Source organism: Erythrolamprus reginae, chromosome 7, assembly GCF_031021105.1.
Source record: "Erythrolamprus reginae isolate rEryReg1 chromosome 7, rEryReg1.hap1, whole genome shotgun sequence".
Lineage (NCBI taxonomy): Eukaryota > Metazoa > Chordata > Lepidosauria > Squamata > Dipsadidae > Erythrolamprus > Erythrolamprus reginae.
In genome coordinates, this window is record NC_091956.1 from 82,604,514 (window position 1) to 82,619,697 (window position 15,184).

At 44.3% G+C, this 15,184-nt stretch overlaps 1 protein-coding gene across 1 annotated transcript in view; it reads right to left on the bottom strand.

Annotated features, from left to right (window-relative positions):
- Positions 1-588: 588 nt before the first annotated feature.
- The window catches only part of OPN4 (opsin 4), a 48,823-nt gene continuing 34,227 nt past the window's right edge, over positions 589-15,184 (bottom strand). Inside the window, exons 5-10 of the mRNA XM_070756689.1 lie at positions 11,213-11,384; positions 10,167-10,325; positions 7,426-7,533; positions 6,573-6,738; positions 3,744-3,890; positions 589-1,011 (exon numbers count right to left, since the gene is read on the bottom strand). Of these exons, the coding sequence (XP_070612790.1) occupies positions 622-1,011; positions 3,744-3,890; positions 6,573-6,738; positions 7,426-7,533; positions 10,167-10,325; positions 11,213-11,384 (1,142 nt within the window). The 3' untranslated portion in view covers positions 589-621. The remainder of the gene's footprint in view (positions 1,012-3,743; positions 3,891-6,572; positions 6,739-7,425; positions 7,534-10,166; positions 10,326-11,212; positions 11,385-15,184) is intronic.

Sequence of the window (15,184 nt, forward strand, 5' to 3'; positions counted from 1 at the left end):
TTCCTTCTCTCTTTCTCTATCTCTCCCCCTCTTGCTCTCGAGCGGCGGGCGGGCGGCGGGTGGGTAGCAGCGAGGAGCCGAAGATCGGGGTTTCCCCTTTGCGTGGGCGGCGGGGAAGACCCAGGGAAGGTTTCTTCGGCCGCCCAGCAGCTGATCTGCTCAGCAGCGGGGCAGCAGCGAGGAGCCGAAGATCGGGGTTTCCCCTTTGCGTGGGCGGCGGGGAAGACCCAGGGAAGGTTTCTTCGGCCGCCCAGCAGCTGATCTGCTCGGCAGCGCGGCAGCAGCGGGGAGCCGAAGATCGGGGTTTCCCCTTTGCGTGGGCGGCGGGGAAACCCCGATCTTCGGCTCCTCGCTGCCGAGCAGATCAGCTGCTGGGCGGCCGAAGAAACCTTCCCTGGGTCTTCCCCGCCGCCCACGCAAACTCCACCATCTGCGCATACGCGGCCATGGAAAAAGGGTGCGCATGCGCAGATGGTGTTTTTACTTCCGCACCACTATATCGCGAAAAATCGAGTATCGCGAGGGGTCTTGGAACGTAACCCTCGCGATACTCGAGGGATCACTGTAAACCGTTCTGCAGTTTTGTTTTTGGTAAATCGTTCTTCAAAGAAAGAGCCAAGCTTATGATACGAGCGTCTCAATTGGTCCAGTAGATGAAGGAAGCCTTCCTTTGAGTAACAGGTAGTTCTTCTCTGGAGCAGAATACAGACCAGCATTGTCTTCCTCTATATTTTCGGTCAAAGATTGCTCTTCCGACGGAGTGGTTTCTGAGATAGGAATGATGCGTGGAAGAATGGGAATTTCCAAGGAATCCTGGCTACTACTTATTTGGTCTTCGTGGCTTTCTGATTGAGAGGTGTCCATACTCTTCTCTCTGCTGCTGCTGCTAGCATTCAAGTCAAATGGAAGAGACGATGCTTTCAAGCAGCTGGTTAAGAGCAGCAGTTCTGGAGCATTGAGTTTAAGAGGCCTATGGAGTGGTTCTTCTGGACAGATGGGAGACACCAATAACTGTGGGGGAATGGAGACAGTGGGAATTAAAAGTATTAGTCTTCTTCACCAAAAGTGGACGAGATGTTTTCACATTGATAAGAAGTCTAGCAGGTGTTTCCAAAAAGGATCAGGAGTTTTCAAATCAATGAGCAGACTGCTTTTGTTTCAAAAGAAAGAAATCCCCCTCCCTTTTATGTTAACAAAGAATAAAACATAAAATTGTTGCTGCAAATTGCCCATATCAGTGGTGTCAAACTCGATTTCATTGAGGACTGCATCAGGATTATTCATTCATTTATTTATTTATTCATTTATTTATTCATTCATTCATTCATTCATTCATTTAATTAGATTTGTATGCCGCCCCTCTCTGTAGACTCGGGGCGGCTCGCAACAGCAATAGAACAATTAATAACAAATCTAATAAATTTAAAAACATTTTTAAAACCCCCATTATTAATCAAACATACATACAAACATACCATACATAAATTGTATAGGCCCAGGGGAGATATCTCAATTCCCCCATGCCTGGTGGCAAAGATGAGTTTTAAGGAGTTTACGGAAGGCAAGGAAGGTGGGGGCAGTTCTAATCTCCGGGGGAAGCTGGTTCCAGAGGGTCGGGGCAGCCACAGAGAAGGCTCTTCCCCTGGGTCCCGCCAAACGACATTGTTTAGTCGACGGGACCCGGAGAAGGCCAACTCTGTGGGACCTAATCGGTCGCTGGGATTCGTGCGGCAGAAGGCGGTCCCGGAGATATTCTAGTCCGATGCCATGAAGGGCTTTATAGGTCATAACCAACACTTTGAATTGTGACCGGAAATTGATCAGCAAGCAATGCAGACTGCGGAGTGTTGGTGTAACATGGGCATATTTGGGAAAGCCCATGATTGCTCTCGCAGCTGCATTCTGCATGATCTGAAGTTTTCGAACACTTTTCAAAGGCAGCCCCATGTAGAGAGCGTTACAGTAGTTGAGCCTCGAGGTGATGAGGGCATGGGTGACTGTGAGCAGTGAGTCCTGGTCCAGAGGGCCGCAACTGGTGTACCAGGCGAACCTGGGCAAACGTCCCCCTCGCCGCAGCTGAAAGACGTTTCTCTAATGTGAGCTGTGGATCGAGGAGGACGCCCAAGTTGCGCACCCTCTCTGAGGGGGTCAATAATTCCCCCCCCAGGATTATGGACGGACAGATGGGATTGTCCTTGGGAGGAAGAACCCACAGCCACTCCGTCTTATCCGGGTTGAGTTTGAGTCTGTTGGCACCCATCCAGACCCCAACAGCCTCCAGGCACTGGCACATCACTTCCACTGCTTCGTATGACTTCAGAAGGCGGAGGTAGGGGGGACGGCCTGGTGGGTGCGACATGGGACTCATGTCAGCGGCATCTGTAGTGGCCAATTAGTAAGGCGGGACTACCCTGAGACTGTCCATCAATTATAAACAACTACTAAAATGAATAAAAATAAATTTTAATATAAAAGAGTAAAGTAATATTATTGCGCAGATCCTCTATTGTAGTCATAATTTCATTTTTTAAATTATGTGCAGTTAGCCTGTTTTGGGTAACGTGTTACCTAAATTCAGAAATTGTAATACTTTAGATTTATAATTGCATAATTAATTAACATACTTTACAGTGGTGGGATTCCACATTTTTTTTACTACCGGTTATGTGGGCATGGTGGGCATGGTAGGGAAGGATACTGTAAAATCTCCATTCACACCGTTTTCCAGGGGAAGATTACTGCCAAATCTCAATTTGGGTGAACAGTGCGGTCAGGCGGTAGGGAAAGCGAGTAGAATGCTTGGCTGCATAGCTAGAGGTATAACAAGCAGGAAGAGGGAGATTGTGATCCCGCTATATATAGAACGCTGGTGAGACCCCATTTGCAATACCGTGTTCAGTTCTGGAAACCTACAAAAAGATATTGATAAAATTGAACGGGTCCAAAGACGGGCTACAAAAATGGTGGAAGGTCTTAAGCATAAAACGTATCAGGAAAGACTTAATGAACTCAATCTGTATAGTCTAGAGGACAGAAGGGAAAGGGGGGACATTATCAAAAGATTTAAATATTTTAAAAGGTTTAAGGTTCAGGAGTTAATAGGAAAGTGAATGCAAGAAGAAGGGGGCACAATCTGAGGTTAGTTGGGGGAAAGATCAGAAGCAGCGTGAGAAAATATTATTTTACTGACAGAGTAGTAGATGCTTAGAACAAACTTCCAGCAGACATGGCTGGTAAATCCACAGTAACAGAATTTAAACATGCCTGGGATAAACATAGATCCATCCTAAGATAAAATATAGGAAATAGTATAAGGGCAGACTAGATGAACCAGGAGGTCTTTTTCTGCCGTCCATCTTCTATGTTTCTAATTTCCTCCCCATCAGTTGGGACTCAGGAGGCAGAGAATAGATTGGGGGCACGGCCAGTCGGAAGTGTTATTTATCGGTTCTCTGAACAATTCAAAATATCCGCTATTAGTTCTCCAGAACTGGTCAGAACCTGCTGATATTATATTAGCTTGAGATATATTTTTGTTACTTGGTAACATACATAACATACATTAATGTGTTAGTAGTAGAGGCTACTCATTATGTTAGTGTTTTAACTTAGCGTTTGCTTTTTATATTCTTGTTAGGGGTTAGTAGGATTATGATGGGTGGAAGGATTCCTCTTTAGACTTGCGCCATAAAAGATTTGTTAGTAAAATTTAAAGGAACGTTAGAAAACACTGATTTTTTAACCTTTTCTTCAGTTGGTGCATCACAGCTCAGGTCATTTGTGGGCAATTCACTTTTTTCTTCTGCATTTGTTGAAAAAGAATTACTTTCAGGAAGCTGCAATTTTGTATGGACTGTCTCCACAGGATCAAGCTCTACATCATTCCAATTCTAGGAAGCAAAAAAGAAAAAAGAATGGGATGAACATATGTGTTATGAGGAAGTATATATATATTTTCTTCTATAGAAGTACAGTGGCACCTCTACTGAAGAACGCCTCTCTCTACTTAAGAACTTTTCTAGATAAGAACCGAGTGTTCCAGATTTTTCTACTTAAGAACCACTACAGAGTACAGTGGTACCTCATCATACAAACTTAATTGGTTCCAGGAGGAGGTTCGTAAGGTGAAAAGTTCGTAAGATGAAACAATGTTTCCCATAGGAATCAATGTAAAAGCAAATAATGCATGCAAATCCTTCAGGAAAATCCCAAACTTTAGAAGGGAGGCGAACAGAGGGCAGGGAGGAGCAGCTAAAGGGGGCGGGTAGAAGAAGCAAGGCTAGGCTAAAGGGTGAGTGGGAAAGAAAGAAAGGCAAGGGGGGCGCCCCCCCTTTTCTTTCTTCAAAAGACACCGTTTCAGCACCTTTGCAAGCATGCAAAATCTTTACTCCTCCAAGCTGCCCCTCCCTTTTCTTTCTTCAAAAGACACCGTTTCAGCACCTTTGCAAGCATGCAAAATCTTTACTCCTCCAAGCTGCCCCTCCCTTTTCTTTCTTAAAAAGACACCGTTTCAGTGCCTTTGCAAGCATGCAAAATCTTTACTCCTCCAAGCTGCCCCTCCCTTTTCTTTCTTAAAAAGACACCGTTTCAGTGCCTTTGCAAGCATGCAAAATCTTTACTCCTCCAAGCTGCCCCTCCCTTTTCTTTCTTCAAAAGACACCGTTTCAGCACCTTTGCAAGCATGCAAAATCTTTACTCCTCCAAGCTGCCCCTCCCTTTTCTTTCTTCAAAAGACACCGTTTCAGCACCTTTGCAAGCATGCAAAATCTTTACTCCTCCAAGCTGCCCCTCCCTTTTCTTTCTTAAAAAGACACCGTTTCAGTGCCTTTGCAAGCATGCAAAATCTTTACTCCTCCAAGCTGCCCCTCCCTTTTCTTTCTTAAAAAGACACCGTTTCAGTGCCTTTGCAAGCATGCAAAATCTTTACTCCTCCAAGCTGCCCCTCCCTTTTCTTTCTTAAAAAGACACCGTTTCAGTGCCTTTGCAAGCATGCAAAATCTTTACTCCTCCAAGCTGCCCCTCCCTTTTCTTTCTTCAAAAAAAGGGGGGGGGAAAGAAACCCCTTCATCCCAGCAGCAACTGCTTGGGTTCGTAAGGTAAAAATAGTTCAGAAGAAGAGGCAAAAAAATCTTAAACACCGGGTTCGTATCTTGAAAAGTTCGTTAGAAGAGGCGTTCGTAAGATGAGGTACCACTGTATTATTATTATTATTATTATTATTATTATGTAGTGAGTTCCATGCATCAACTACTCAGTTACTAAAGTCGTATAAACTCGACTGCAGGAAATACGACTTTAGTAACTGTTCTGCCAGGCTCTCTGGTATGAGTCTCCCAAAAATTCAAGGGTACAAATTTCAGAAACACACACACTTGAAAGTTCAAAAACAATGTCCTTTATCACAAAATTCAAAAGAAACAAAGCACCCTTTTTGTATTGCAAAGAGCACTCGTCCCAAAACAACCTTGTAGGCTGTACAATCCCCTTAATCAGTCCTTAAGTACTTAGCTAGCAGCTGTGAAGAAACGTCACAGCCCTCCTTCTTCCACGAAGTGAAATACACACACTTTGCTCTGCTTTGGTTTCAAAGTTGTGAAAATTCAACAAACAAAGTCTGGAAACAGCAAAACACGGTCCTGAAGAAACAACGATCAGATAATCTTCCACAATGGCCAAGCCAGCACGTTGCTATTTATATCAGCAGCTCTAATTGCTGGAGCCCCAGGCAAACACAGGTGGCCTCTCTTATCTTCTGTAATATTTCTTCAATTGGTCTCTTCTACGCATAATTCTGTGCCTGCGTGGGTCTAACACTTCCGCATCCGAATCGACCGAAGATAATGGAGATTGGCTTCCTGGGCTGTGTGCCAAGCCCCCCTCTTCCAAGTCACCCCCACCTTCTTCTTCTTCGTCCGAAGAAACTGCACTACCTGATTCTGTCGGCAATAAAACAGGCCTGTGACATGTTGATGTTTCCCCTGCATCCACCTCCACATTCCTTGGGGCAGGAGCTGGGCCAGAGCCAACCACAACAGTAACCGAGTAGTTGATGCATGGAACTCACTACCAGACTCTGTAGTGTCATCAACTAACCCCCAAAACTTTACCCTTAGACTGTCCATTGTTGACCTCTCCAGATTTCTAAGAGGTCAGTAAGGGACGTGCATAAGTGCCTTCTGTCCCAGGGGAGATGCCTCAGTTCCCCCATGCCTGACGGCAGAGGTGTGTTTTAAGAAGTTTACAAAAGGCAAGGAGGGTGGGGGCAATTCTAATCTCTGGGGGGAGTTGGTTCCAGAGGGCTAGGGCTGCTACAGAGAAGGCTCTTCCCCTGGGTCCCGCCAAGCGACATTGTTTAGTTGACGGGACCCGGAGAAGACCCGCTCTGTGGGACCTAACTGGTCGCTGGGATTCGTGATATATGCTCTCAGTGTACATAAAAGAAAAGATACATTTGTCAGGGATCATGAGGTACAACACCGCATGATTGTTTGTGTCTATGCATAACTAATCGTGACATGCCCAGGGTGATCTTGAAGCTTTTATCAGCCTCTTCTCCGTGAGACAAGCTTAACTTTTTCTGCAGCAGAAATGGAAGAAATGTCACTGCTTTTGCTCTTGGACACGAAAGAGGCACGAGTAGAAGAGCGGAAGGAAGAACTTGCAAGACTTGTGGAAAGTTCGCTTGGCGATATGCGTATGAGAAATCTCAAACAAGGAATAGCTCTTGCAATGGTTTTCCTGAAATGCAGAAAAGAAAGGAAGAAATGAGATTCTAAAATGAAACAGACCACCACTGGGCTAACAGAAACATTCACAGATACCTAATTTCATGTTTGCCCCGTTGTGCTATTTTTCGCACTCCAGAGCCTTCGCGGAAGCTTTCTGAAGCCTCCAGGTGCACAAAAGGCCAATCGGAAAGTCCATTTTCTGAACTTCCACTTTGCCCGTTGGGCAGTTTTTCACACTCTGGGGCTTCAGGAAGCTTCCTTGAAGTCTCCAGAGGGCAAAACAGCCTTCTCCAAGGCTGAAAATCAGCTGGCCAGTATATCCAGGTATTTGTATTTGTATTTATTAGATTTGTATGCCGCCCCTCTCCGAAGACTCGGGGCGGCTAACAACAATATAAAAAGACAATGTAAACAAATCTAATATTAAAAACAATATAAAAAACCCCAATTTAAAGAACCACTCATACATACAAGCATACCATGTATAAATTCTATAAGCCTATGCATTATACATTTTAAAACTCATTTTTCTTGGTACAAACAGAAGAGATATTGTTACTAGTTAAATTGCTAAAAACACAGGAATCCAGGCAGAAATGAAGTAATTTAAATAAAGATGTCCTACTATCCAACAATGGATTAATTTCACTTTAAAACATATCAAAGTATAAAAGTAGTAAGAGTGAATTTACAATACCTGTAACTTGGGTGAATAATAGCATAAATTATAGGATTGTGAATTGCTGAAGCTTTGGCAATAACAGCAGGCACAGACTTGGAATATGGTGTTAAGACTCTGGAATAACTAGAAATTTAAAAAAAAATAGATTAATCACCAGACCTTTAACTAAGCACATGGTTGAATATTTGATGATCTGCTGCAGAGCTTTTACATATATCAATGTCTTCGGTGACTTTTTCTAAATTTAATTGTTGAAGTTGTAGGAACCAAATTGGAAATACAAAATTATAAGATGAAGGGCAGATGGGAGATACTGGCAGTGAAAAGCTTTCCATGACATGTGTGTCTCTTACATGCTTTTAATTATTTTAAAAATAGAATGTTCCATACAATAAATATTTTACATGTTTTCACAATGCTGTTTTTTCAAACAATTCAAAAAAATATAAGGCGGTGGGAGGAAGAAGAAGCTCTTGAGGGGAAAAAGCCAGTAACAAGATAAACCATGAATTATTCCTTTCAACTATGATTCAGCCTTCTCTCAGTCAAGAATATTTCAGGTGGAAAAATACTTCCTCTTGTTCTGTCTGGGTCACTCCAGAAGCCAATACCAACCCAAAAAGAGAAGCCAGACACACTGGTAAAAGGCAAAGGCAGTTTTATAAAATCCAAGAAAAACACAGGTAACAGAAAATGTCCTTACAAACAGGAAAATGCTGTATCTTCAGATATATTCACGAAGGCCAAAAGTCCATGCAGCAATACAGAATTCTTGCTGCCAAGCCAAAGCTGTAGATAGCAGACCTATACCTCCCACGGATCTTCCAAAGCTGCTGGGCCACAAGCCAGGAACAGAGACGGCGAGAAACAAGACAGGATAACGCCACGCCAAGCTGATAACACTCCACATGGCTTAAAGGGCTTGCCTGCCTTTTAAACCCTGCTGATGAGTACCACACCCAAACCCAGCTGTTTCTACTTCGATGGTGAAAATATCTCTTTAACTGCTCCTTTCGTTGCTCTGAAAGTCGCTGTCTCATGTCAATGACAGCTTGTGCGTCATCACCTAATGACTCCAAGCTACTGGCTGGGGAGAGCCCCCCCCCCCCCCCCGGGGCTCTCATGCTGTTCTCCTTCATCCCATTCCTGATTTTCCTCTCCCCCGTCCGACTGTTCAGCCCCCTCCTCTGCGCTGTCATCCTCCTCCTCCGGGCATGGAGCCAGCAGAGACACAGCTGGTCCCTGAGCAGCCTCAGGCTGAATCACAACACCTCTAACTTGTTATTTATTTAAACTGAAATATTCAGAATTTTTTGTACTGGCAGAGTACAATATTGATTATAGTTACTGAGAAAGGGAGAATATTGTAGCCCAAAATTGAAATGTGGAGTTCTTGACACTCTCTGAGATTGGTTGTTTTCGTTGTAAACGTTTCATCACCAAACTAGGTAATATTATCTGTGTACTGATGGGGTGCATAATGAAATTCCTTGTGTGTCCAATCACACTTGGCCAATAAATAATTATATTCTATTCTATTTGATAATTGTCTAAGAGCTCAGGGCAGAATAACTTTCTCATTTTATCCTGAGGACAAATAAAGGGAAATATTTCTTCAACCAGAGGGTCCTTGGTTTATGGAATTCACTTCCAGAAGAGGTCGTGACAGCTGTCAGCCTGGATAGCTTCAAGGCAGGATTAGACAGATTCATGGATGTCAAGTGTATCAGTGGTTATTGAAATGGATGTCCATATGCTGCCTCTATGTTGGTTGCGGCAGGCAGGATTCCCTTGAGTACCATTTGCTGGGGGCCACGGGAAAGGGAGGGTCTTGCCTTCTCTTTCTGCTCAAGATCCCCATGTACCATTGGTGTGACACAGAATGCTGAGCTTGATAGGCTTTGGCCTGATTCAGCATGACTCTTCTTATGTTCTTATCCACTTTTTCTATTCTTGTCTTGCCACTTTTACTTTTTTCTAAAATAATAAATTTTATGGATTTTTATAGTTATAACCTATAAAGCCCTTCATGGCACCGGACCAGACTATCTCAGGGACCGCCTTCTGCTGCACGAATCCCAGCGACCAGTTAGATCCTCCAGAGTGTGTCTTCTCCGGGTCCCGTCAACTAAACAATGTCGCTTGGCGGGACCCAGGGAAAGAGCCTTCTCTGTGGCAGCTCCGGCCCTCTGGAACCAACTCCCCCCAGAGATTAGAATTGCCCCCACCCTCCTTGCCTTTCGTAAGCTACTTAAAACCCACCTCTGCCGCCAGGCATGGGGGAACTGATATACACTTTCCCCCTAGGCTGTTGCAATTTTATGCATGGTATATCTGTATGTCTGTTTGGTTTTTATTATAATGGGTTTTAATTGTTTTTAGTATTGGATTATTATTATATGCTGTCTTATTATTGCTGTTAGCCGCCCCGAGTCTTCGGAGAGGAACGGCATACAAATCCAATAAATAAAATAAATAAATAGTAGTAATAATAAAACAAATACACACAACACGAAAACAGTGCACAGTGATATGTGCTCCTGCCACCCAACATCAACCATTCAATCCCTCCACCAAATGAGGGTTTATAATGATTTATAATATTTTAAAACCGGGAACAGTAACAGATTTACAAAGTATAGAATGATTCCAATTTATTCTTTATTACTCGGTCTCGAATTCTACTGGCCACAAAACCTCTGATCCTATCTCATTTTCCCATTAGTTTTTCCACTTTATTTTGACTTGCCACTCACCCAGCCCATGCAATCAGAGTGACACAAGCATATGGAGACCAGGATACAACGTAAACCACAATGGCTACGAAGGCAACTTTGGCCAGTTTCCATTCATTCTTTATGCTGTGTGAGCTTGACTTTTTCCGTTTAGAGCTGGATCCCAATTTCTGAACATTCCTGTAAAAGAATGAGGAAACAACAGACCTGTCAGATCCGGGTATGTGCCATTCTCAGGGGAAGGGGGGAAATTTTGGGATTTATTCATTTGTTTCTTGATTTCTTCTTATATATATTAATTTTCTTATCAATATTAATTTGGTAATAATATGAATCTCTTTCCAGTTCTTAATGCACCACTACAGCTTATAATCAATGGGAATGTACTTGAGTTGCTAATATAGTGGTACCTCTACTTACAAACTTAATTCATTCCATGATCAGGTTCTTAAGTAGAAAAGTTTGTAAGAAGAAGCAATTTTTCCCATGTAAAAGCAAATAATGTGTGTGATTGGGGAAACCACAGGGAGGGTGGAAGCCCTGTTTCCTTCCAGGAGATTCCTAGAGGCCCCACAGAGGCTTCTCCCCACCTTTTACGGCCCTGTTTCCTCCCAGGAGATTCCTAGAGAGGCCCCACGGAGGCTTCTCCCTGCCTTTTCCGGCCCTGCTTCCTCCCAGGAGATTCCTAAAGCAGCTCACAAAGACTTCTCCCCGCCTTTTCCGGCTGTTTCCTTCCAGGAGATTCCTAGAGAGGCCTCACAGAGGCTTCTCCCCACCTTTTCCGGCCCTGTTTCCTCCCAGGAGATTCCTAGAGCGGCCTCACAGAGGCTTCTCCCTGCCTTTTCCGGCCCTGCTTCCTCCCAGGAGATTCCTAGAGAGGCCCCACGGAGGCTTCTCCTTGCCTTTTCTGGTTACAGTTTTGGAGGCTTGGGTTTGTAAGTGGAAAATGGTTCTTGAGAAGAGGCAAAAAAATCTTGTTCACCCTGTTCTTATCTAGAAATGTTCGTAAGTAGAGGCGTTCTCAGGTAGTTACCACTGTAATTATATTTTTCAAATCATACACTTACCTGCCTGTGCTCCTGATGGTGAGGAACATGAATAAATAGCAATGGAAGATTATCATAAGAGGAATGAAGAACACACACCAACATAGCAACATAGTGTAACTTCTGTTTCCTGGAGAATAGCTTACATAGTCCCATGTACAGGATATCATCAAACCTTCTGGGATATAGGAACCTAGACATTAATTACAATTTTATTATATAGTGCATAAAATAAGTACCAACAGACTTAAGAATTTGTTATTTAAGAGGGAAACACTATTCAATAGCTGTAGTTGTCTTCATATTCCCTTTAAATCTTAGTCCCGAAATATGAAATAATTTATGAAGTTTCACATTCCAGAAGGCCTTCTACAGTAGTTGCATTGGCTAAAATCCCCGTCAATATTAGTCAGCATGGCTCTGAATGTTGGTTGTCCAAAGTATCTGTAGGAACAGGTGTTGCAATGTCTTTACTACAAACTGACCATTTGAATTTGAACTTATACATTAAAGAACTTATTCAAATGATTAGTTTGCAGTAAAGACATAGAAACATAGAAACATAGAAGTCTGACGGCAGAAAAAGACCTCATGGTCCATCTAGTCTGCCCTTATACTATTTTCTGTATTTTATCTTAGGATGGATATATGTTTATCCATATCTCCAGACCTGTTCCTACAGATACTTCGGACTACAACTTTCAGAGACATTTATCCTGTAGATGAGATGCAAGACCTAGAACTATTTTTCTAAATACAATTTGTTGAGTTTTTCAACAAAAGTTTCTTTTATAAAACTGGGGGATGCTATTCATTAAACAACAACAAAGCTGTGTTTAAAAGGTCCTTCAGACATTAGTCCTGAAAGCAGAAGCATTATAAATAGAAAAATATTTGCAGAAAACTACACAGAGATTAAGCTACAGGGTTTATTTTACTTCATTTCAGATTTTTCAACGTTCAAAATGGTTTAAATATTTTTAAAATATAGAAGTGTGTATGTTCGCCATCTATATAGAATGCAATGGCTAAATTAAGGAATAATTTTGTTTAATCTGTAATGCTTCTTTGCTCATAAATGTTTAAGTGTTTTTAAAAATACTAACAGGAGCAGTTTTGATCAACACAGCTTTTGACCATCAGTTAGTTGATGATACAACTGCAATTCCACTCCCAGTGGCTTTATAGCTTTGCTTTCAAATATATATTGAAAATACACTGCTCAAAAAAATAAAAATAAAGGGAACACTTGAACAACACAATATAACTCCAAGTAAATCAAACGTCTGTGAAATCAAACTGTCCACTTAGGAAGCAACACTGATTGACAGTCAATTTCACCTGCTGTTGTGCACATTCAACTTCTTTGTACTGAACAAAGTATTCAATGAGAATATTTCATTCATTCAGATCTAGCATGTGTTATTTGAGTGTTCCCTTTGTTTTTTTGAGCAGTATATTTTGCCTAATTTAAACTGGTTTTGAGAGGCTTTTTTTTTAAATGAGGTTTTATTTGTTGACTTTGCTGATACAGTTCTACAGAGCAATCATTGAGTCTGTCATCTGCACCTCTATAACTGTCTGGTTTGGTGCTGCAACCCAACAGGACCGACACAGACTTCAGAGGAGAATAGGCGTTGATTGCTTACCTGAACGCCTCTTCTCGTACGGTGAGTGGGTACAGCAGTCACTTGGGTTGCTCCTGTCCAATCCGTTGGAACTGAGCCTAGTATTAAAAAAGACTGCTGGATCCGCCCCTTCCCCAGAATTCGCGAATCCATAGACTAGGCTCAGTAGTGAAGCTCTTTAATGTTCAACTCTCATGTGTTATAAGAAAATAGAATAGAAGGTAAAGAAGACCACACAAAGGGAGGGAAGTGACTGCTGTACCCACTCACCGTACGAGAAGAGGCGTTCAGGTAAGCAATCAACGCCTATTCTCCGTACTGAAGGAGTGGGTCCAGCAGTCACATGGGACATACCCAAGAGATAGGTCCCTAGGGTGGGAGTACATTGCTATCGTGAGAGATAACGGATTGGAGTACTCTTCTGCCGAAGGCAGCGTCCGCTGATGCGTACGAATCGTTGATGAAGGCATTTGGCGAGGCCCAAGTGGCTGCTTTGCAGACTTCTTCCAACGGAGCCTGAGTCGCCCAAGCGGCAGATGTGGCAGCACTTCTGGTGGAATGCGCTGTAATATTCCTTGGAATGGAAAGGGAAGCTGTCTCGTAGGCCTTAGAGATGGTCCCTCTGATCCAACGACCTATTACTGTAGAAGACACTCTGGATCCCAAGGATCTGGGATGGTAGGCTATGAAGAGTGCTTCAGACCTCCGGATGGATCTTGTGCGTTGGATATAAACCTTTAGCGCTCTAGTGAGATCCAGAGTGTGCCATCTAGTTGCCAGGGGATGCTCTCGTTGGAGGCAGAAGGAAGGTAATATGATATCCTGAGATCTGTGGGACATGGAACTGACCTTTGGTAGAAAGGTGGGATCCAGTCGCAGAACCACCTTGTCCTGGTGAAAACTGACAAAGGTCCTGTCTGATAGAAAAGGCTGCCAACTCAGATATGCGTCGGGCGGATGTAATCGCCACCAGGAATGCTACCTTGAAGGATAGGTACCTGAGGGACGCAGAGTTCAGGGGTTCGTAAGGTGCCTGAGTAAGAGAGTGGAGAACCCGTGGCAAGTCCCAGGTGAGATATCTGTGGATCTTAGAAGGCCTGAGGTTGGCCACTCCTCTTAGAAATTCTTGGATTTCTGGAAGGGAGCGGAGGGGCTGCCTGCGAGGCCCCGCCAAGACGGAAGAGATGGCGGCCAGGTGTCGGCGGATGGTGCTGGTAGAGAGGCCTTGGTGGGAGCCTTTCATGAGGAAGGTGATTATCCTGTGGATGGGAAGACACAGGGGAGATAAGCCCTCCTGCAAGCACCACTGATGGAATTTGGACCAAGTATGGTCGTAGATCCGGTTGGTAGACCCTCTTCTAGACTTCAGGATGATTTCCACTGTGTCCGGGTCATACCCTCGCAGGTCTAAGTCCCTCCGGATAATAACCAGGCGGTGAGGTGGAACCACTCTGGGTCTGGATGGAAGGAGGCCCCCTGTCGCAACATATCCTCCGAAACGGGGAGTCGCCAGGGGTCCTGGACGGACATTGTTGGAGGTCCGTGAACCAGGGCCTGCGAGGCCAGTGAGGGGCAATCAGAATTACTCGGGCCTTCTCCAGGAGGATTTTGTTGATCACGTCTGGCAGAATTGGAATTGGAGGGAAGGCATACAATAGACCTGGAGGCCAAGGACTCCTGAGAGCAGTGATTGCCTCTGCTCCCGGAGACGGGAACCTGGAGATGAAGTGAGGGAGCTGGGCATTGGCTTTGGTCGCCAATAGATCCAACACTGGATGGCCGAACCTGAGGCAGATTTGGTGGAACAGTGACTGATGGAGATTCCACTCGCCTGGATCTATGGTCGCTCGCGAGAGCCAGTCCGCTTGGACGTTGAGGCTCCCCGAGATGTGGTCGGCTAGAAGCGACTGGAGATTCTTCTCTGCCCAAAGGCCTAACTTCAGGGCCTCCCTCCTGAGGGCCTAGGCTCTTGAGCCTCCCTGTCTGCAAATATGGCTTTTGGTGGCTATATTGTCGGTGAAAATCAGCACATGCTGGTTGGAGATGTGAGATTGGAATTGTTTTAGAGCTAGAGACACGGCTCTTAATTCTAATCAATTGATGGGCCTGGAAGCCTCCTCCAGTGCCCATGTGCCCTGAGCTAAAAGACCCTGGGCGTGGGCTCCCCAGCCCGAGAGGCTGGCATCTGTGGTGACTACAACTGGTCGGGGCACTGGAAGGGAGATCCCTTGTCTAGGGCTGGAGAAGTCCACCACTTGAGGGATCTGCGAACCGTCGGTGGAATGGCGACGATTCGAGTCGCTGTGGCCCGATCTCTGGAGGTAATGGAAGCCACTGTAGTTCCCTGGCGTGAAGACAGGCCCAG